Consider the following 22,052-nt stretch of genomic DNA (forward strand, 5'->3'; position numbering starts at 1 on the left):
AGAAGGATCCAACTAACTCCCTAGGCGCCAATGTCTCAAATGTGCACCCTGTAAATTGACTAAAATTTTACATTCAATCCAAAATACCTGATTTCCTGTTGGGTTTTGTATATGGCTCCAAGAGACTTTTTGGTGCAGTTTTGCACAAACTCCCCAATTTTCATCGCTCTCTTGAAAAAACCTAATTGAAGAGGCCCTTTTGAAAAATGGAAGGGGGTGCTGTTGAGCCGTTTTGTCACGGTTTTTCGCAAGGTCGCAAAATTATCCAAATTGACGCCAAGCCGCATGTATCCCAAAATTTTGGTGAGTTTTCAAGCATGTTAGAGCCTCCAAATTGTCAATTTTCATTTGAATGAAAAAATAATAAAAGTAATCCTTTGCATTACAATAGCGCTCTCGCACCACTCGGGCCCTAAAAATCACAGAAAGTGACCGAGACTCAATGTATGTCATTAGTCTGGCAAAATGCCACCATGAGAGACCAAACCTGTCGTGTGTTCTGATCCATGCCTAAGGGCATTGTGTCATGCTGTTATCAGACTTACTGGCATCACCCTAACAGCATGTCACAACTCTCATTCCAAGTCCTTACAAACTACTGCAAACAATAATCACAGAAACATTCGCATTAGAAAGATTTGTTATTTTAAATAAATTCACTGTAGCACACAGCAACATACAGGTATGCGTTATGTAAAGGTCCTACATACCCACTCAAACAGAAGTGTTCAGTCTTGGCCTTTGGAGCTTGAGGATAATGTTAGAAGTCCTGCTGTGGACAAAATGTAAACATGACAAAATATTGTTTAAGAGATGCTTGTGTTCCTGGCAACTCTTACACTTTGACATCGCTTTTTGCATGCCTACATGTGAGTTACTTGGTTCTCGGTGTGGTTTGCAGCCCCCAAAATACACAAAATAGTGTGAACACCCCCTTGAGGGATTATGAGAACCACAGATTGAAAAAAAATAACGAGAAGGAAGAAAGAGCAAGATCATTTTAATTGCACTATTTCTGTAAAGCAACGCAACCTGTCAGACTGGTGTGTGCCTTGCACTTTTCCAGGAAATGAAGTTGATGGAAGGAGACTCAAACACACGTTTCTTCAGGCATTTGGTAAAATAAGTGGATTTTCTCAATGACAAGAAGGCAAATGGTAAAAACTTTAATGTATCTTCTTTACATTCTAAATTCGAAGAGATTTTCCTTTAGAAAGCTTTTCTTAAAGAGCAGCAATTTTGAAAATAGCCTACTAATACACTGAACATTCTGGAGATCATAGACCCAGTACAGTTCAGATGTTCTTTCTTTACATGCTTAAGCTCTTTTAAATAAGATATCTTTCATACACCATTATTACACTACAATGTAAAAGTGCCATGTGTGTCTATGTATGTATGTATGTCTATATAGATATGTGTATCATATCTGTGTCAATCCAAAAGATTCGAATGTTGAGTGTGAAGTCTGTCAATTGCTCCAAACTTACTGTCCAGATCGTTTTGCGCATTCTGAGAGCAGTATATGCAAATAAATTAATTTTGCAAATGCGCAAAGGTTTTTGGGAGTCAAGACCAAGACGAAGACGGTTTGACAAAATCTGGTCTTGGGTTTGACAACAGAACTATGAGCTTCTAGTCTCAAAATGCTGGCATTTTCCAAATTTTTGTTCTTGATGATCACATGGCTGACTGTTTAAAAATGAAAAGAATTTTTAAAGATGCCTCACAGTTTTGGGATCAAGGGTTCAATCTCGGGCTCTGGGCTTTGTGTATGCCGAGTTTGCATCTTTGCCCCTTGCTGGCATGGGTTCTTGCTGGTTACTTCGGTTTACTCCCACATCCCTAAAATACGCGAGGTTGACTGAACACTCTAAATTCTCCTTTGGTGTGATGGTGTGTGTGTCTGTGTCAAGTAAAACAACTAAGCAAATACAATATATGTGAATGCTGTATGTTTGTGCTCACAAATTCATATGCGCTGGCAGGATTTGTAAAATATTGGCTTACAATTAATTAAAAAAACAAAAAACAAAACAATCAAATTTATCAGGCAACACATGTTCTTTATTCACCAATGCGCACGCACACACACACAGGAGTGGAAAAGAAACACAACAAAACAATTGCCTTGGAGGGTCATAACAGTGCTGTGAATGTCTATTTTAATTTTAATGTATTATGATGTAAATTTCTCTCTGCAGCGGGAATGATATTAATTAAGGCAGTCAGATTCATCGTTGTCCTCCTTCTGACTGCATACATCGTCTGGGAAAATAAGGGATACAGACAGCCTATCAAACTGCTATTACAGGTAAGATTTTACTGCAATGCTAATAATAATAATTAACAAACTATTCATGAATAAAAAAGGTTATTTTGTCAGGCTTTCCCAGTGTTTAGTTTTTTAACAACTATTGTCAATTCTAAAGCATTAGTCATGCATTGTTATGTAACAATATTATTAAGGATGTAAATCATAATTTCTATCATGAACATAAGATTAATTCTTTGGACACTGATGCAGCATTCGCTGATACTACAAACTACAAAGTCTGCCACAATTCAATTACCATAATATTTGGACTTACAATGCCACCTGGCAACACATCACACCCACCAAATACTACAATAAAACGTTATATATTATAATCCATACATAACTGCACTGAACTATACAATGCAGGTGTCTACATTGTATTACAGGTTATTTGCACCAAAGCGATACAGCTCTTTAGCCTGTAAATTAGGGTTGGGAATCTCTGGCATGAAGCTGATTCGATACGTATCTAGATACACAGGTTACGATTCGATTAAAAAAAAATGATACATTTTTAAGGCCGAGCGATTCGATACGATTCGATACAGTTTAAGAACAATATGGTTCGATACAGATTGAGAACGATACGATAGTAAACATTTGTTGTGTGTGTTCGTACAGTATTTTAAACATATAAAAACATTTCCAATAGCAAAATTAAACAACAATATTTCATACCAATGTTATGTTTTATTTTTTATGAAAATAATAATAATAATAATGCTTTCTACATGACCGTCATTTTGTTGGATGGGATTGATAATAAGATAAAACTCCAGTGACAGACAACAATAAAGTGCAATAATTCAATTACTGTATTTCCTGGTGTTTTGAACAAAAGAGGTAAGTAATTTAAGAGCAAACTTTCAACGTAAACATCTTAAAACAAAAAATATTAATTATATGCAGCAGCTCTTTAAAAAAAAAAAAAAAAAAAAAAGAATTAAAACTGCTAGTGTTATCATAAATAAATAATAAATTATGCTTTACCACTGGTATAATTGAGGGAATAAAAACATGGCATTTTAGACAGACAGGTCAATAATCATTACTTTAACCTTGTACACAGCAAAGTCATTCATTTATGCCTGTGCTTCTACATTTTTTATTCCTCATCACTGTCCATATCTTTTTTGAAGATCAACTAATCCACATGTTCATGTTTAAGTAGACTGCGTTTCGTGGAAACAAAATCTCCAGAGGGTCGCGCTGCCCTTTCCACTATTGTAGTGGGTTATTTTTCAGGGTTAAAAACTCACGATCTCTGTACCGCTTCACACTTCACTCAAGCTCTGTCCCATGCGAACAGATCTGGCTCCCTTCATCACTTCAAAGTCCGACTTTTGTTTTCCTGGGTGCGTTGAAAATCAATCGCTGCACGTCACTGCCGTCGGTGCTCAAACTGTTCATTGTTTTAGCATGTTGCTTCGTTGCCACTACTAGTTTCGTTTTGGGATGTGAAGAAAACGCAACAGAGCGTGCGCTACACTGGTTTTGTTAGCTCTCGCGTTGTTATGACACGCCCATGACGATCGGGTAATGACAGCGACTAGTAGCGGGTCTGCCGAAATGCATGGGAAGTTGAGGCAACCACGACTGTGAGTGGTGCTTGTCCATATTATATGCGTGCGGTCTCAAGCTTAGTGCGCTGTGTGATGAATGACACAAGCGCAGCATGTGAAGTAAAAGCTAAATTATTATCATATTAAGCAATGCATTGAACTAGCATTAGAAGCCGATTCTTGTGCTCGTGATAGCCGAATTCTATCTCTACTATCGGTTCATTTACTATTAAATAACTAATTACTGTCGAATGTTAAGTTTACTATCGATACAGCTGTATCTCTCACCTGTAAAACCGGATATCCGGTCGTATCGGTTTATCGTTCTCAAGCTTACTGTAAATATCCATGAATTAGCCGCTCTTGACTATTAGCCGCCGTGTTCATTCAAGGCAAAAAAGTATATATGTTAGTCCGAAAACTACCATACATTTCACGTAAACCATCAATTATTTATTGTTACGCCGCAAGGAAGATGTAAACGTTTTGCGCCCCCCCCAACTCTCAGCCGCCACTTCAAATTGTATCATTTGTCTATAAAATTATTATTATTTTAAGTACAGCTCTGCATAACATTGTTCATAACATTGTGAATTAAAAATGAATAAATTTTAAAAAGTCACATCCAAACTGTAAAACGACACTCAAGGTACATTATTAAAATTTTATAAAATCAATAAATAATATTAAATTCAAACTGATGAGAAACATTAACTCATGAGGACAATATGCCAAACAATTTGGTTGAAAAAACAAAAATTAATAGAACAAAAACGACAGTGTTATTTTTATCAGCTCCTTTGCTATGGTGTGGAGTTATTTTGCATTGACCAACTTGGTATGCTACCTTAAAGAGCATACGACACGAGAAAAAAAGTCTTAAATGGCATTATTATATGAATTAGAATCATATTTTGAGACGATTCGACTATATACAACAATTTAGCAAAGCACAGATGACGAGAAATTAGCCTTTTAATCTGCCGGTTAGCCACGCCTACCATTATAGGGCTTTAGCGTCCCCAACAGGTGGATGACGTCAGCGGTAGACTGGGCTCATCGATTTTACTATTCAGCCCATTGAGGGAGAATTATTCAGAACGAGGAAAACGCGACGAAGAAAGCCGCAAAATGTCATTGTTTCAGTCTCTCTACTCCAATATTTTTACAGGATATTCTTTTTATCCAAGTATTTTTCCCCAATAGCAATATAAATGGCTTGAGAAGGACCAGTCAGCCCGTCGAGGGGGAACTATTCACAACGAGGAAAAGGCGACGAAGAGAGCGGCAAAATGTCATTGTTTCTGTCTCTTTACTTCAATATCTTTACAGGATATTCTTTTTATCCAAGTATTTTCCCCAATAGCTATATAAATGGCTTGAGAAGGACCAGTCAGCCCGTCGAGGGGGAACTATTCACAATGAGGAAAACGAGACGATGAGAGCGGCAAAATGTCATTGTTTCTGTCTCTTTACTTCAATATTTTTACAGGATATTCTTTTTATCCAAGTATTTTCCCCAATTGCTAAATAAATGGCATGGTCATGACAAATAACAGTCTTGTGCTGAATGGAATATGAAATAATAAAAATGCATTTATTCAGGACGAGATGGCAAAATTACTCCATAATGATCAAAACTGTCGACTTCACCTTTACTGTCGCACCTCCCGAACGATATTTTATGACACCTAAATCGGACATAACTCATTTCCCTTCCCCGGCTTCGGAGAATGTAAGCAAACCAGAAGGCGTGACAGCTAGCCGACATGCTAACCCGAACCGAGTGATGTTTCAAAGTCTTCAAAGCGGAAAATCACACATAACTATCCTGGATTATTTGACATGATGACCCGGTTGTCTATTGTCGTCGCGGATCGGCAAACCGCCCGGCGGAGAGCAATTTACAGTTCGTTCCCCGGAGGAGGGTGGCTGGACTTGTTGTGCAGCTAACGTGCTAACAGCTAACTGCTAATGAGCATGAGGAGAGCTTTTTACATGCCTATCAATGATCAAACGTAAGTAGTCCTTTATTTAAATGAATTTTGTAGTGTTTACTTTGTAATCGCTGGATTCGTATTTGACATAATACAAAACAAGATGTTTACTCACTTCCTCGTAAGTCCAATGGTCCCACAGTAAATATCCACGGTGAATGGGAACCTTTTGAAACTCCAAAAAGGCGCATACGCCTCTCCCTCATACAGAATGATTTTTCTGCAGCCGTTTGGCTGGCGTGATGCGAAAAATAAACGTATTAATCCGCAAAATCAGCTGAATCCTTCGTCCCCATACACAACAGTACGCTGTATAGTGAAGAGGACGTCTTCTACCGTACACGTCACAGCGCCCTCCTCCTCAATGCAAGACCGAAGCCGGAAGTCACTCATTTTCCTGGCGCGGGATTCAAAAAACTAAATAAATATAGCGATCGCTTCCACACACATCCAAGCGGTCCATATCATTCAGGAGCATAAAATACCGCGTGTATTATGAAATAAACATGCTTTTTCGTGTCACAGGCACTTTAATGATGCTAAGAGTGCTCGCTGGTTTACTGATGTAACACTGACAAAGCGGGATGATTGTTGGCAATATTCGGCATGTTTTCGCTGAAAAAAAATCTAGTGGCTTATCAATGTGATTGGGGTCTAATCAAGGGGCATAGGTTTGCATTGGGACAGTAGGGACATAACACTCCCAACTTTTCAGGATGCTGAAATTGTCCCCACCAACCTTTAAGCAACCTTATATTATGCATTATATAATGAGTTCAGCTATACAGGTAATTTAGATTGTCTTCCCATATGTTGTAAGGATAGAATTGACCCTACTATTATTATGTGAATTATTTAATTATGTCCAAACTTACATTTACCCCTTTTCACTTGCTGAATGCACCGGTCCACCCCCCACCCCCCCTCAAATACATGTTTGATTGGCTGATGACTTGACCCACCCCCGTCATACACACGCACACTCACACAGCCCCGACAGAAATACAGTTGTGGTCAAAAGTTTACATACACTTGTGAAGAACATAATGTCATGGCTCTCTTGAGTTTCCAGTTATTTCTACAACTCTGATTTTTCTCCGATAGAGTGATTGGAACAGATACTTCTTTGTCACAAAAAACATTCATGAAGTTTGGTCCTTTTATGACTTTATTATGGGTTAACAGAAAAAGTGATCAAATCTGCTGGGTCAAAAATATACATACAGCAACACGAATTAGCAATTTCTTGTGAGTGATTATTGACTTGAACAATCATTGACTTGAACAAGTCAGGAAAGTCACTTGGAGCCATTTCAAAGCAGCTGCAGGTCCCAAGAGCAACAGTGCAAACAATTGTTTGTAAGTATAAAGTGCATAGCACTGTTTTGTCACTGCCCCAATCAGGAAGAAAACGCAAGCTATCACCTGCTGCTGAGAGAAAATTGGTCAGGAGGGTGAAGATTCAACCGAGAATCACCAAAAAGCAGATCTGCCAAGAATTAGAAGCTGCTGGAACACAGGTGTCAGTGTCCACAGTCAAGCTTGTTTTGCATCTCCATGGACTGAGAGGCTGCCGTGCATGAAGGAAGCCCTTGCTCCAAAAACGGCACCTTAAGGCTCGACTGAAGTTTGCTGCTGATCACATGGACAAAGATAAGACCTTCTGGAGGAAAGTTCTGTGGTCAGACGAAACAATAATCGAGCTGTTTGGCCACAATGCCCAGCAATATGTTTGGAGGAGAAAAGGTGAGGCCTTTAACCCCAAGTACACCATGCCTACCGTCAAGCATGGTGGTGGTAGTATTATGCTGTGGGGCTGTTTTGCTGCCAATGGAACTGGTGCTTTACAGAGAGTAAATGGGATAATGAAGAAGGAGGATTACCTTCAAATTCTTCAAGATAACCTAACTTCATCAGCCCGAAGATTGGGTCATGGGCGCAGTTGGGTGATCCAACAGGACAATGACCCCAAACACACATCAAAAGTGGTAATGGAATGGCTAAATCAGGCTAGAATTAAGGTTTTCAAGGGCCTTCCCAAAGTCGTGACTTAAACCCCATTGCGAACTTGTGGACAATGCTAAAGAAACAAGTCCATGTCAGAAAGCCATCAAATTCAACTGAACTGCACCAATTCCGTCAAGAGGAGTGGTCAAAGATTCAACCAGGAGCTTGCCAGAAGCTTGTGGATGGCTACCAAAAGCGCTTAATTGAAGTGAAAATGGCCAAGGGACATGTTACCAAATATTAGCGCTGCTGTATGTATATTTTTGACCCAGCAGATTTGATCACTTTTTTCTGTTCACCCATAATAAAGTCATAAAAGAACCAAACTTCATGAATGTTTTTTGTGACAAAGAAGTATCTGTTCCAATCACTCTATCAAAGAAAAATCAGAGTTGTAGAAATAACTGGAAACTCAAGAGAGCCATGACATTATGTTCTTGACAAGTGTATGTAAACTTTTGACCACAACTGTACATGTCAACAGCATGCCGTCTCTCCCGCCCCCTTCGAAGAGGAGGTATATTAGAAGATTTTTTTTCCTCCACCAGCAGCCACTGTAAGTAAGTTAAAAAGATGCCAATGCTGTGGAAGAGGGAAACACACCACTAATTTTGCTACTGAAAGTCCGTCCTGCATCAGAGTTAGCATAACATTAAACTGTGTGAACTTGCTAACCTGCGAAACTCGAGTAGGATGCTGCTGAGAGAGAAGTGTCTTTCTGTTTGTGGTTTCTACTGTTAACGTTAATTAAACTGAGGAATCAAGTGAACTCTGCTGGAAACTATTGAACCAGAAAAACATGAGCAAGAAGATGCTTACAGAAGCACGAGTGCTGTATAACCTCATATATTGCTCACACAACACAACATACAACATAATCATAATTAACTATATACATTTTAAAAAGTTTTTTTTGGGGGGGGGGGGGGGTCCGCAAGCTACCCACTAGTGTTAGCGTGATTGACGTAATGAGCACCCCTGATTTAGTATATCAATTATTTAGGTTCATATTGGTAAGAAATGTAGCCCTGACCCCCGTTCACCCAATCTGTTTGGTCATATTAATGTCCCATCCCGAGCAAAACGTGTACATGCAGGTTATGCTGTTTTATCATTAGTGTTGTATCGTATCGGTCGCAAACGATTCGTTCTTTTTGAATGAATTGTTTGGGTGAACGAGACCGAAGTAATCACCACCTGAACTGATTCGTTCTATGAAGTTGGTGCTTGTTCGCTGCGTGGGAGGGCGTTGAGCAAGCGGCAGCGTCTTCTGACATCGCACACGACCAATCAGATGCCAGCCTCATCGCGGGCAGGGGAGGGAGCGGAAATAGAATCAGGGTGTCTGTCACTCACTTCCACGTGTGGCCAATAAGCAGCCAGCGTGCAGGCAGGGAGGCAAGACTGAGTTTTGTCACTTCCCGTTCAGTGACTCGGTCCTCTGGTTCCTGACCTAGCTTGCTGCTAACTTGACTTTCCAGTAATGACTATGCGGTGAACGAGTCAAAAAATGAAAGGAAATGACTGTCACATATTTGTTAACGTGGAGCCTATCAAATGCTGCTCAAACAGACAAAAACACCACACAAATCTAGCGAGCATCATGGCAGCGATAATTACCTCATATGTGCAGAGAAAAAAATGAATATCTAGTATGATCACCGTAATACTGATTTGCAATGAAACTGTATATACATGTCCATTTTTTCCGAGTGTTTTTTTTTTTTTTTTTTTCGTGTCAGAGCGTGTCGGGTGTTGGTTGGTTTGACAAATTATGCCAATCCGTCCATCATGTGCTACTTAAGCGCCCAAAAACAACGCACGCGGACACGGGAGATGTCGCAATATGTCTACATTTTTCTTAACAAACTAATGAGAGTAGAAAGGCGACATCGTAAAGAGCAAACAATTATTTCTCGTCAGCATTTGACGATCTGAGATGCGGGGACGACAGGGGAGCTGACCGGATTATTTTATTTATTAATACCAGTGCAAAAATTCAATACGATCATCTTAATACTGATTTGCAATTATATAACTGGCAAATATCAAAATGTAGTATTGTTTTTATTTCAGAGCAGCACATTTGACAACTAGCTATTTACACTTTAGTTTTAACAATAGTGGCCAAAAATAATAGTGATGAGCATAAAAACAAAAATACAACAGAGCGAGAGGTAAATATGATGTGTTGGTCGTTCCATATTTAGAAATTAAACTTTCGATTTATTTTTATTTTCGTGACAGCAAGCATGCTGCGTTGGCTGGTAGCAGCAGCATTGTATATGTGATCAAGAACATGCTAAAGAAAGTCCGTGCGCCCCCGACCCCAAACCCCCACTCAAGGAAAATGTTTAACCGTGTCCTAAATCGAAATGCAAGCACGAGCCATGACTTTGAGCCCATAGAACTAGGACAGACAACGCGGAAGTTCTCCCTCGCTTTTGCAGCAGCGGGAGGGAGACGAGACTGTCTGTGAAAGCAGAATGATATCGCCTGTCACTCATTTCTGAAACTACGACGAGCGGTCAATGAGGAGCCTGTGTGCAAGAGAGGGAGGGACCAAGCAATGTCACTTCCCGTTCAGTTATACTGCGAAGCGGTCTTTGGTGATTCGTTCGGCAACGTCACTTCCCGTTCACTAACCAAACGATTCATTTGGGCGGGAAGGGAGATGAGGGGGGCGAACGATTCGTTGAACGGTTTGTTTGAACGAATCTTTTTACGGAACGAACCGAAATGGATTCGTTTACTCAAGTGAACGACAGATCCCGTCACTATTTATCATCCCTACCAATGCTGAGACCAAACCTATGCCCTTGGGTCTAATGTTTATAAGTGAAGTCTAAATAGATTTGGCTTCCTGCTGTCCACTGCAAACATTTTTAGACACTGTAAACAGACTGGTCTTTCCTTGTCTCCCACTGTATTAAAAGTCAAAAGCCAAACGTAACATACACTTCGTCATATTTCCTCATCTTAGCTCTTCTTATCTCCAGTGCTCTTTGCTGTGTGCTCTTGTTTGGTTAAAAAATACTGTGCACACTATTAAAAAGAAGAGTACCACTGCTACCCACTAAGTGGATGTGCAATTGCACTTTATTCTTGTAGGGCAAAAAAGTATGTTTCCCAAGGTCTCATGCGCCACCTCCGGCATCGCTCTGCGCCCCTTGGGGAGGGTGCACCACTATTTGAGAAGTACAGACCTAAAGCAATAAACAATTTTGTTGCTGAATCACTTGACTTTAAAAGACCCCCACCCAATCAACACAAAAAACAGCAAACATGAAAATATGTTCCTATCTATTTAATTGAATGGGTGCTTAGATTGATATATACCTCTAGTAGCAGCAGAGGTGGTCTTTTTGGGACTATAAGCTGCTACTTTTTCCAGTCATTTTGAATCCTGCGGTTTAGGCCTATAGTCCAGTGCGATTATTTGTTGATTTATTTGACACTTTATTTGACGCCAGCATCATAAGACTGCCATGAGACCGTCGTAATTATGACATGACATAATTATGGGCATTAATGAAGGCTTATGACAGTTGTCATTAAGTGTGTTCCAGCAAATTATGTTTCTAACTCGATTAATGTCCAGCCATTCAAAAGTGAGATAATTTATCACAAAATGATGTCTGTCATAAGCATTCATTAATGCTCATGGCAGTGTCCTGTCATAATTATGATGGTCTTATGACAGTCTTATGGCGCCACTATCAAATAAAGTGTTATCAAATTCCATAACAAGCAATTAATGAAACAACTAGGACAGTAATTGAAGAAATAATTAGCACAGAACATGAATTTTGATTGTTGTTTACATCTGTAGTATTGCAATGCATGCTAGGAGGCATGTGAGAAGACAACAGTGTTGACAGCAGGTGGCAGCAGAGGTTAATTGTCTCCCCAGAGAGAACAGTGATGACCAAATGAAGCTTCTTGAAGCTTCCATGAAGCATCAACCACCATGAAGTTTTGAACCAATTGGCTGCAAAGCTTCATGGTGGTTGATTTGGTCTTATGACAGTTTTATGATGCCGCTGTCAAATAAAGTGTTGCCGGTTAATATATTTTGGTGTAAATATCCCATAATACAGTGAGGACAGCTGCACCTTATAGTCCAGTACGGCTTATCTATGAACAAATGCTCTTCTCATGTCAAATTTGGTGGATGGCGGCTTATAGTCAGGTGCGCTTTATAGTGCGAAAATTACAGTAGTAAGGCTTTACATTTACTCCGTTACATTTACTTTTTGAGAAAAATGTGCTTCAATGAGTAGTTTTACTACACCATAGTTTTTACTCTTACTTGAGTAGATTTGTGAAGATGAGACGTCACTCTTACTCCGCTACTTACACGTACAGGAGAGTCCTTACATTTTTCCTCTTTAATCTACATGATAGATTAGACTATATTTTTGCCCGAGATGCCGACAGTGGCTCGACCAGCAACATTAATCACATGACTCCATTATACAAATCAGACATAACAATTCAATCACATGACCACACACAAGCTTGCATTCGGAAGACCTATGATTACATTGGCCTGTTCAATCACGTTGTGTCTTTAAAGCATTGTACAAATGTATCTATTTGGCATAGAGTCAACATTTATCGAAAGCACAGATATCAATCTTTCCCTGTTTTTATTTGGTACGTATAACCCACGGAAAAGCAGAGATATGATTGTTTTAATTTCATGGTAGGAATATTTTTCAGATTTTGTCAGAATTTGATTGCTTTGTGCATTTTTGTCCTAATATGGTCATGCAATGGGTTATAGTACGGTATGATAACATTTAATATCAATGATGTGCTGAGTAAAAAAAAAAAATCTTTAAAAATATATCAGACATTTTAAGCATTTACTCATAATGTTACTCATTACTTGATTAGGTTTTTATTTTTTTTTTTACTTTTTTGGATGACCACTTTTACTTGAGTAATATTATGTTGAACTAAGTTACACTTACTTGAATAAAGTTTTCGGCTACTCTACCCACCACTGAGGAGCAGTAACAATAGTGTTGCATATTATGAAAAATATTTTTGGACAAATGTTTACGAACATCCTGTCTTTTAGCCTTCCTGTTCATATTCATATTCTTTTCTTGTGTCGCTATTCCATGCTAAGCAACATTAAATTGGTACTTCATGTAAGTAAGCATGTTTCATATTTTTCAGGGTTTGACACATGGACAGGAATCCAACGATCATGTCAGAAAGAAAAGAGATGGTGAGACATGTTTAAGTGGACTTGTTGTTTTGTTGTAGTGAAGCATTAATTAATTAATTTGCGAATTTAAGCATGTACTGAAACAATGTTCAGGTGGCCCTGATAATCTGAAAGATTTTCCTTTGTAAATCACTGATTATTTGGAACAAACATTTCTGTTAAATATATCATATAGCAGATGAACACAGTAATATTTGCGAAGTGAAAGTTTATAGGATAAACAGAAAGTGCGGAATAATTATTTAAACAAAAATAGGTTGGTGCATAAATTTGGGCACCCTTGTATTTTTATTGATTAGAAAATCTTCAGTACTAGTTTTTAATTAACTCAAAAATTGTTTGATAAGCTGACTTTCTACATACACAGGTAGCGCGGGAGAAAGGGTGTTTAAGGTGGCAAATTGCAAATTGTTCTCTTCTTTTCATCATCTCTGAAGAGTGGAAACATGGGAGCCTAAAAACAGCTGTCAAACGATCTAAAAGAAAAAATCATTCAACATTACAGATTAGGGCAGCCATGTCCAAAGTCCGGCCCGGGGGCCAAATGCGGCCCGTGGTCAAATTTCATCGGGCCCGCAGCCTCTGTCATAAAATCAATAACGTCTGGCCCGCACACAGACTGCAACCAGCATATGAAGTAGCTTACACATGAAATGCTGCTCATTTACCCACTAAAAGGCAGCAGCACTTTAACCCTTTATTGCCAAATGTATCACATTTGATTCACCTAACATTTCATTATTTTGAGACTAATTTAAAATTTTGACATTTCTTTTCGAAACAAAAAAAAAATGATGGATGCAAGTCAACACATGCATCTGCAGGTTCCATGAGAAAAAAAAAACAAAACGATTTGGCATGGGTTATAGATATTAGAGCCGTTATTACACGTATTGATTTTGACTTTTCTTTTTACAAATTTGAAAAAAAGGTTTCATTAGGACCTTATTTTTCAAATTTTGGGATTCTCTGATAATTACTTCATGTTGCAGGTATTTAAGGGCTAAGCATTATCCCGTGTGACCCATTATTTCCATTTTCTAAAATGGCGACAATCAACAAATAAAAAGAAAGTTGACTGTGACGGCCAACGCTTCTAGGATAGGTGGAAATTAGACTATTTATTCACTAAAATACGCAACACCTGTGTCTGCCTCATTTGCAAAGAGACGGTCGCTGTTTTTAAAGATTCAATGTGTGGTGATATTGCCAAACAAGACACGCTGACATGTAGGACAAGATTACAGGGAAGATACGCAGCGAGAAATTGATGCAACTTGAAGCTAGTTTAATTTCACAGCAGCAGTATTTCGCAAGAGCCCGAGAGTCGAAAGAGAACGCCACAAAGGCTAGTTGCCAGATTGTTGAAATTACTCATTAAAACAAATATGATAAATGTGACACACTGATTGGCTTGCTAAAATTTGCTTAAATACATTGTTCTACGTAAAGGACGTCAGCCAAGGTTGGCCCCTCAAATTTTTACCACAACAAATCTGGCCCCCTTTGCAAAACGTTTGGACACCCCTGGATTAGGGGAAGGATACAAAAAGCTGTCGTAGAAATTTCAGCTGTCAGTTTCCACTGTTAGGAACATAGTAAGGAAATGGAAGACCACAGGGCACAGTTCAAGTTAAGGTCTGGAGTGGCAGGCTAAATCAAATCTCGTATAAGCAGAGGCCAAGGATGCGAGTCAAATTGAACCCACAGATCAGCACCAAAGACCAACAACATGATCTTGCTGCAGATGGTGCCACTATGCATTGTTCAACTATTTAGCGTTGTTTGCACAAGGAGATCCTGTATGGTAGAGTAATGTAGAAGAAGTCTTTTTATGCAGACATGTCACAAACAGAGTCCATAGAGGTATGCCAAAGTACTTTTGGATAAACAAGCTTCATTTTGGAATACGGTTCTGTGGACTGATGAAACAAAAATTGAGTGACTGAGCATAACAAGGGGCGGTATGCATGGCATATGAAGAACACAGCACCCCAAGACAAACACTTGCCACCCACAGTAAAATTTGGTGGTTGTTTCAACATTTTATGGGGCTCCGTGTCCAGAGCAGGCACTGGCAATCTTGTTAAAGTTGAAGGTCGCATGGAGTCCAGTCAATACCAACATCCTTGCAAACAAGAGTCCAATCCAGAGTCAGTGACAAACTGTAAGTTGCGCAACGGCTGGATATTTCAGCAAGAAATTGACCCAAATCTACTAAGGCATTCATGCAGATGAACAAGTGTAATGTTCTAGAATGGACATCTCAGTCCCAGACCTCAATATTATTGAAAATCTCTGGTCTGCTTTAGAGCGGGCTTTCCATGCTCTGTAGCCATCAAACCTGACTGAGCTGGAGATGTTTTGTATAGAAGAATGTTAAAAAAATAACTATAGATGTCCCGATCACGTCATTTTCATAGTATCGGAATCGGCAAAAAAATATCGGACATGCCTTTTCTTTATTATATACTGTATATTTTTTATTTAAATCATTTTCTAATTGTATATAACGTTACAGACAAAATGTCTTCCACTCATCCAGAGTAGTTTTGGCTTAAAGGAAGTCTATCAAATTTATTGCGTTAACAGCGCTAATTAATTTTTCTTAATTAATCACGTTAAATAATTAACGCATGTGCTGCAAACTCCCGCTTAATGTCAGTGCGCCAAATGCGCTATAATTTCTGCAAAAGGAGGCTCTACTAAATATTGATCATGTTTTTCTGTATGTATTTTCTGCAAAGTATGATAACTAAGATATCTATGTGCGTTCCAGCCACCAGTGGATTTCCGTTCACAACTGCAGGAAATTGTTCTGAAGAAAATTGCACCATTTTATCCGTAAATGTTGTCCTCTTACTGGACGCTCCAGATGACATTGAGCCAAAAGAGTTAACTATTCTACTGAGAGATGCTACGGAAAATATCTCATCCTTCAACATCACAGAAAATGTATTGCTTGCTAGCTTAAATTTGACCACAGGTGAGAGTTTAGCTCTGTGTTACCACTTCAAATAATCAATGTTTTAGTCAATAATATCATGTCAATTTCATTTCAGCCTGCTATGAAAATTCTACCGGCGGATATCAATGTCATTGTGAGGATGATTTTATATGGTCCAGCAGGACTTGTGACACTTATGGTGCATGCAGCAATGCTAACTCGAAAACCTGCAAGTGCCTTAATGGAATTCCATCTGGGCATTTCTGTGAATCAGGTAAGTGCAGCACATGATAAAGTGTTTCATTAGAAGGTACAACTATGAGGTGAAAAAGTGAATTCAAGAGTTTAGATTTGTACATAATTAAGATTAAAAACATTGAGATCAGAAAAGCATTGTATCAGGGGCGTAGTTTTTGACCACACAGCACAAATCCCACTCATGTTTTCTGAGACAGTCTGAGCATAAAACACTTAACATGAATTTTTTTAAACACACTTATGAAATATTAAACTTTCTTTTTTTTTCTCCCAATTTTTTACACAGCCATCGACCCATATCCAACAGAAACAGAAGGTATTGTATGTGATATGTCCAACTATTTCTTCTTTTCAGGTTAAAGTCGTTTTTTGAGGGCAAATTTCACAACTAACAGTAAAAGAAAATAATTCTACAGTGATTAGGTACATTCCTTTAATTGAAAACACAAAAAAACTAGGGCTGTCAAACAATTAACATTTTTAACCGAGTTAATTACAGCTTAAAAATTAATTAATCGTAATTAATCGCAATTAATCGCAATTCAAACCATCTATAAAATATGCCATATTTTTCTGTAAATTTTATATATATATTCTGTAAAATAATTTGTTGGAATGGAAAGATAAGACACAAGATGGATATATACATTCAACATACGGTACATAAGGACTGTAGTGGGCATTTCACTCTACTGTCATTTAAATCTGTCTATGCTGTCCTCACTCCGAAGCGTCTACTTTTTCCAAAGCTAGACAGCTAGTGAACGACGCCTTAAGAATCAGACTTCTTCCTTTTTTATCTGATTTATTAATAAAATGTCCTAAAACCACTGTCCTCTTTAGACCGTAGTGAAACTACAAAAAAAAGTACACAAGCATTGCATTAGCAACAACGTTAGCTTAGCACGCTATACAGGTTCACTAAACATAAACAAAAACCGTCTCATACAAAAAATGTAACATTTCGCTTACTAACATAATATGTACATTCTTTACAACAACCATACTTACGGACAAATCTTGTCCAAGGATCATATAAGCATAACATTACAACGTAGGCGTCAGCCCGAGACGTCGTGCAGCCATATTGAACTGGCAAGAAAGCAATAAACCATGTCGCAAAGCGACCACAAGAGTTCTCTGTTAGACAGCACAAATAAACCTTGCTGTAAAACTTACCAAAAGGCAGAATACTGTCTGAGCGGGACATGTGTGTTAATTGCGTCAAATATTTTAACGTGATTAATTAAAAAATTAACTACCGCGCGTTAACGCGATAATTTTGACAGCCCTAAAAAAAACATTATTTTGTGTGAAAATTTGAATGACTTGAGACTTAATTTAGATATGTTAACACAAAACTGCTTTTGTTTTATCTCAGTGACCAAGTTTCTTCCAAGTTATTTTAAATATCTCATGAATAGGGCTGGGCATCGAGTATGGATGGGATCCGAGACTAACACTCTGGTTCTCCCAGAACTGTTGAATTTTTAAAATTTCGATTCCAAGTTTCGATGCCCTGAACGCCTACCGGAAAAAATAGCTGCCAAACACCATGATGGAGAAGCCACATGAAGACTAGATCTGTTATGAGCAAACCAAATTAAGTGGCTAATTTAGCTGAGCACAAAAACATGTTAATTCTTTTCACATAAACGACAACAAAGTAACAGATTAAACACACCGGAATGATATAAGACCTCAAAACGTGCAAACTTACACATTTTGTTTTATCAAGGGTTCCCGATTATGTGTTATGCATAGAACGTGTGTGGTGTCTGTACACAAAAAAGATTCTTTTCCAATTAAAGTAATGTTACCTCACATCTCGTTTAAATTCAGTCGAGTTTAGCTCCACCTCATTCCATGCGACAAGTACAGTAGAAACTGGGTGGATTGATTGAACCTCCTGAAGGCATTATTTTACTCCTTTTATGAAATCATTTACCTTTTCTTTAATTGTTTTTTTTTCTTTTTTTTTTCGATTTTCTCCGCAGCCATCACCCCACGTGCACAACAAACAGAAGGTATTGTATTATGTATTATGCAAGGACGTTCTGGAATCCACAGTTTAAGATTGTCAAGAAAATATGAACGGAAAATGACTATCGTGTGAATATTTGAATGCCTTTGGACTTGAGAGAACTCATAAGAAATAGTGATCTTCATTTAACGATGTCTGTGTTTTGCATAATATTTTTTGCCGTCTTCTCTGCAATAGTGCACATCGTTTTTTCGGTGGACACTTCAACTGACTCAGAGCCAACTGACCTTGTTGATCTAATGAGGCTTGCAGTGGGAAATATCTCCTTACCATTCGAAATGACAGATAATTTAACGCTGAGACACTTGGATTTGACTACAGGTTAGATTTCACGCCACTTGATGGGTCTCTTGGTCAAATATTACTGGAAATTCTGATGTTTTGAAATGTTGCAACTGAACTTTGTGTCACCAATGTCTTTTTAGCCTGCTTTCTGAACTCTACTGACGGACATCAATGTCAGTGTGAGGAATCGTTCGGGTTGTCGTGTGACACTTGTGATACATACGGAGCATGCAGAACGGATGGTTCCTCCATCTGTGACTGCATAAATGTAATACCTCCGATGTCGAAATTCTGTCAACCAATTTCAAGTAAGTACTGATCTGATGAAACTGTTGAGACAACAGTCAGTTACAGCTGCCATCCATCCATCCATCCATCCATCCATCCATCCATCCATCCATCCATGTATCCATCCATCCATCCATCCATCCATCCATCCATCCATCCATCCATCCATCCATCCATCCATCCATCCATCCATCCATCCATCCATCCATCCATCCATCCATTTTCTTCAGTTATTCAAGGATGCATGAACAGATCTACAGTCAATAGGGAAGCCCGAACTTATCTCTGTCTATGGCCGCTTTTTTCAACTCCATTGGGATGTTCCCAGGCCAGCTGTGAAGTATAGTGTCCACAGCATGTCCTATGTGTTCCTCTGGAACACACTAATACTTGGATATGCCTGGAACATCTCACTGGAATTGATCAGCAAGACCATTTTCCCTTGAATTCTGAACTACCTCATTGACTGATCTGGGTTAGTCATCTGACATCCTCATGAAATATGAAGCATGTCTACCAATACGTCAGGTAGAGCGAAACCACCCTGCAGCCAAAGATATTTTTGAAGCACTTTTTCCCGCAATCCTTTCCTTTTATCCAATCCAAAACTTTATTACCATTGGCGAGGTTGGCAAAATTGGGGGCAGCTGAATGGGGAGACTCCGTCGTATTTGAGGACCTGTATCTTGCTGGCAAAAAGAGCAGGGCTTACCTCACATGTCGTTCCAATTCAGTCAAGTTTAGTTCCACCTCATCCCATGCGACAAGTGCAGTAGAAACTGGATGGATTGATTGAACCTCCTGAATACATTATTTTACTCCTTTTATGAAATCATTTACCTTTTCTTTTCTTTAATTTTGTTTTTTTTTCTTTTTCTATTTTCTCCGCAGCAATCACCCCATGTGCACAACAAACAGAAGGTATTGTATTGTTATGTGATATTGCTATCTCTTCTTTGGTTCCCGTCATTTTTCGAGGGCAAATATGAAAATAAACAGTGCAAGGACGTTCTAGAATCCACAGTTTATGATTGTCAAGAAAATATGAACGGAAAATTACTCTCGTCTGAATATTTGAATTCCTTTGTACTTGAGAGTGCTCATAAGAAAAAGTGATCTTCATTTAACGATGTCTGTGTTTTGCATAATATTTTTTGCCGTCTCCTCTGCAATAGTGCTCATCGTCTTTTCGTTGGACACTTCAACTGACTCAGAACCAACGGACCTTGTTGATCTAATGAGGCTTGCAGTGGGAAATATCTCCTTACCATTCGAAATGACAGATAATTTAACGCTGAGACACTTGGATTTGACTACAGGTTAGATTTCACGCCACTTGATGGGTCTCTTGGTCAAATATTACTGGAAATTCTGATGTTTTGAAATATTGCAACTGAACTTAGTGTCACCAATGTATTTTTAGCCTGCTTTCTGAAATCTACTGAAGGACATCAATGTCAGTGTGAGGAATCGTTCGGGTTGTTGTGTGACACCTGTGATACATACGGAGCATGCAGCACGGATGGTTCCTCCATCTGTGACTGCATACGTGGAATCCCTCCAATTTCCAATTTCTGTAAACCAATTTCAAGTAAGTGCTGATTTGATAGAACTGATGAGACAACAATCAAGTACAGCTGCTGTAAATCCATCCATCCAATTTCTTCAGTTATTCGAGGATGCATTAACAGATAAACATGAAATAGGGAAGCTCGACCTTGTCTCTGTCTCTGGCCGCTTTTTTCAACTCCATTGGGATGTTCCCAGGCCAGCTGTGAGGTATAGTGTTCACAGCATATTCTATGTGTTCCCCTGGAGCACACCAATACTTGGAATTGGGTGGAACATCCCAGTGGAATTGATCAGCAAGACGGTTTTCCCTTGAATCCAGAACTACCTCCTTGGCTGATCTAGGTTAGTCCTCTGACACCCTCATGAAGTACGAAGTATCTCTACCAATACGTCAGGGTGAACAAAGCCACCCTTGGGCCAAAGATTTTTTTTGAGCAACTGTAGCCCAGAATCTTGTCCTTTTAGTCTTTATACAAATTTTTATACCATTGGCGAGGTTGGCAAAATTGGTGGGCAGCTGAATTGGGAGACTCCGTCGTATTTGAGGACCTGTATCTTGCTGGCAAAAAGCCCAGGGTTTACCTTGCATCTCGTTCAAATTCAGTCCAGTTTAGCTCCACCTCATCCCATGCGACAAGTGCAGTAGAAAATGGATGGATTGATTGAACCTCCTGAAGACATTATTTTACCCAATTTATGAATTCTTTTACCTTGTCTTTAATTTTGTTTTTTTTTCCCGATTTTCTCCGCAGCCATCACCCCATGTGCACAACAAACAGAAGGTATTGTATTAAGTTATGTGATATTGCTATCTCTCTTTTGGCTACCGTCATTTTTCAAGGGGAAATACAAAAATAAACAGTGCAAGGACGTTCTAGAATCCACAGTTTATGATTGTCAAGAAAATATGAACGCAAAATTACTGTCGTGTGAATATTTGAATGCCTTTGTACTTGAGAGTGCTCATAAGAAAAAGTGATCTTCATTTAACGATGTCTGTGTTTTGCATAATATTTTTTGCCGTCTCCTCTGCAATAGTGCACATCGTCTTTTCGGTGGACACTTCAACTGACTCAGAGCCAACTGACCTCGTTGATCTAATGAGGCTTGCAGTGGGAAATATCTCCTTACCATTCGAAATGACAGATAATTTAACGCTGAGACACTTCGACTTGACTACAGGTTAGATTTCACACCACTTGATGGGTCTCCTAGACAAATACCACTAGTAATTCTGATTTCATGTTTTGAAATGTTACAATTGAACTTTGTGTCATCAATGTCTTTTTAGCCTGTTATCTACACTCTACTGAAGGACATCAGTGTCAGTGTGAGGAATCGTTCGGGTTGTCGTGTGACACCTGTGATACATACGGAGCATGCAGAACGGATGGTTCCTCCATCTGTGACTGCATAAATGGAATACCTCAGATGTCGAATTTCTGTCAACCAATTTTAAGTAAGTACTGATCTGATAAAACTGTTGAGACAACAGTCAGTTACAGCTGCTATCCATCCCATCCAACCCAC

The 22,052-nt window shown here is 38.9% G+C and overlaps 1 protein-coding gene across 1 annotated transcript in view; it reads left to right on the forward strand.

Moving 5' to 3' along the window:
* Positions 1–1,068: 1,068 nt before the first annotated feature.
* Positions 1,069–22,052, forward strand: part of LOC130907373 (uncharacterized) — a 46,505-nt gene continuing 25,521 nt past the window's right edge. Inside the window, exons 1-15 of the mRNA XM_057822372.1 lie at positions 1,069–1,157; positions 2,205–2,314; positions 13,077–13,128; positions 15,908–16,114; positions 16,191–16,349; positions 16,620–16,649; positions 18,331–18,360; positions 18,555–18,698; positions 18,803–18,970; positions 19,842–19,871; positions 20,126–20,269; positions 20,374–20,541; positions 21,275–21,304; positions 21,561–21,704; positions 21,814–21,981. Coding sequence (XP_057678355.1) covers positions 2,210–2,314; positions 13,077–13,128; positions 15,908–16,114; positions 16,191–16,349; positions 16,620–16,649; positions 18,331–18,360; positions 18,555–18,698; positions 18,803–18,970; positions 19,842–19,871; positions 20,126–20,269; positions 20,374–20,541; positions 21,275–21,304; positions 21,561–21,704; positions 21,814–21,981 — 1,579 coding nt within the window. The 5' untranslated portion in view covers positions 1,069–1,157; positions 2,205–2,209. The remainder of the gene's footprint in view (positions 1,158–2,204; positions 2,315–13,076; positions 13,129–15,907; positions 16,115–16,190; positions 16,350–16,619; positions 16,650–18,330; positions 18,361–18,554; positions 18,699–18,802; positions 18,971–19,841; positions 19,872–20,125; positions 20,270–20,373; positions 20,542–21,274; positions 21,305–21,560; positions 21,705–21,813; positions 21,982–22,052) is intronic.

This window comes from Corythoichthys intestinalis, chromosome 19 (genome assembly GCF_030265065.1).
Source record: "Corythoichthys intestinalis isolate RoL2023-P3 chromosome 19, ASM3026506v1, whole genome shotgun sequence".
NCBI classification, from domain to species: domain Eukaryota; kingdom Metazoa; phylum Chordata; class Actinopteri; order Syngnathiformes; family Syngnathidae; genus Corythoichthys; species Corythoichthys intestinalis.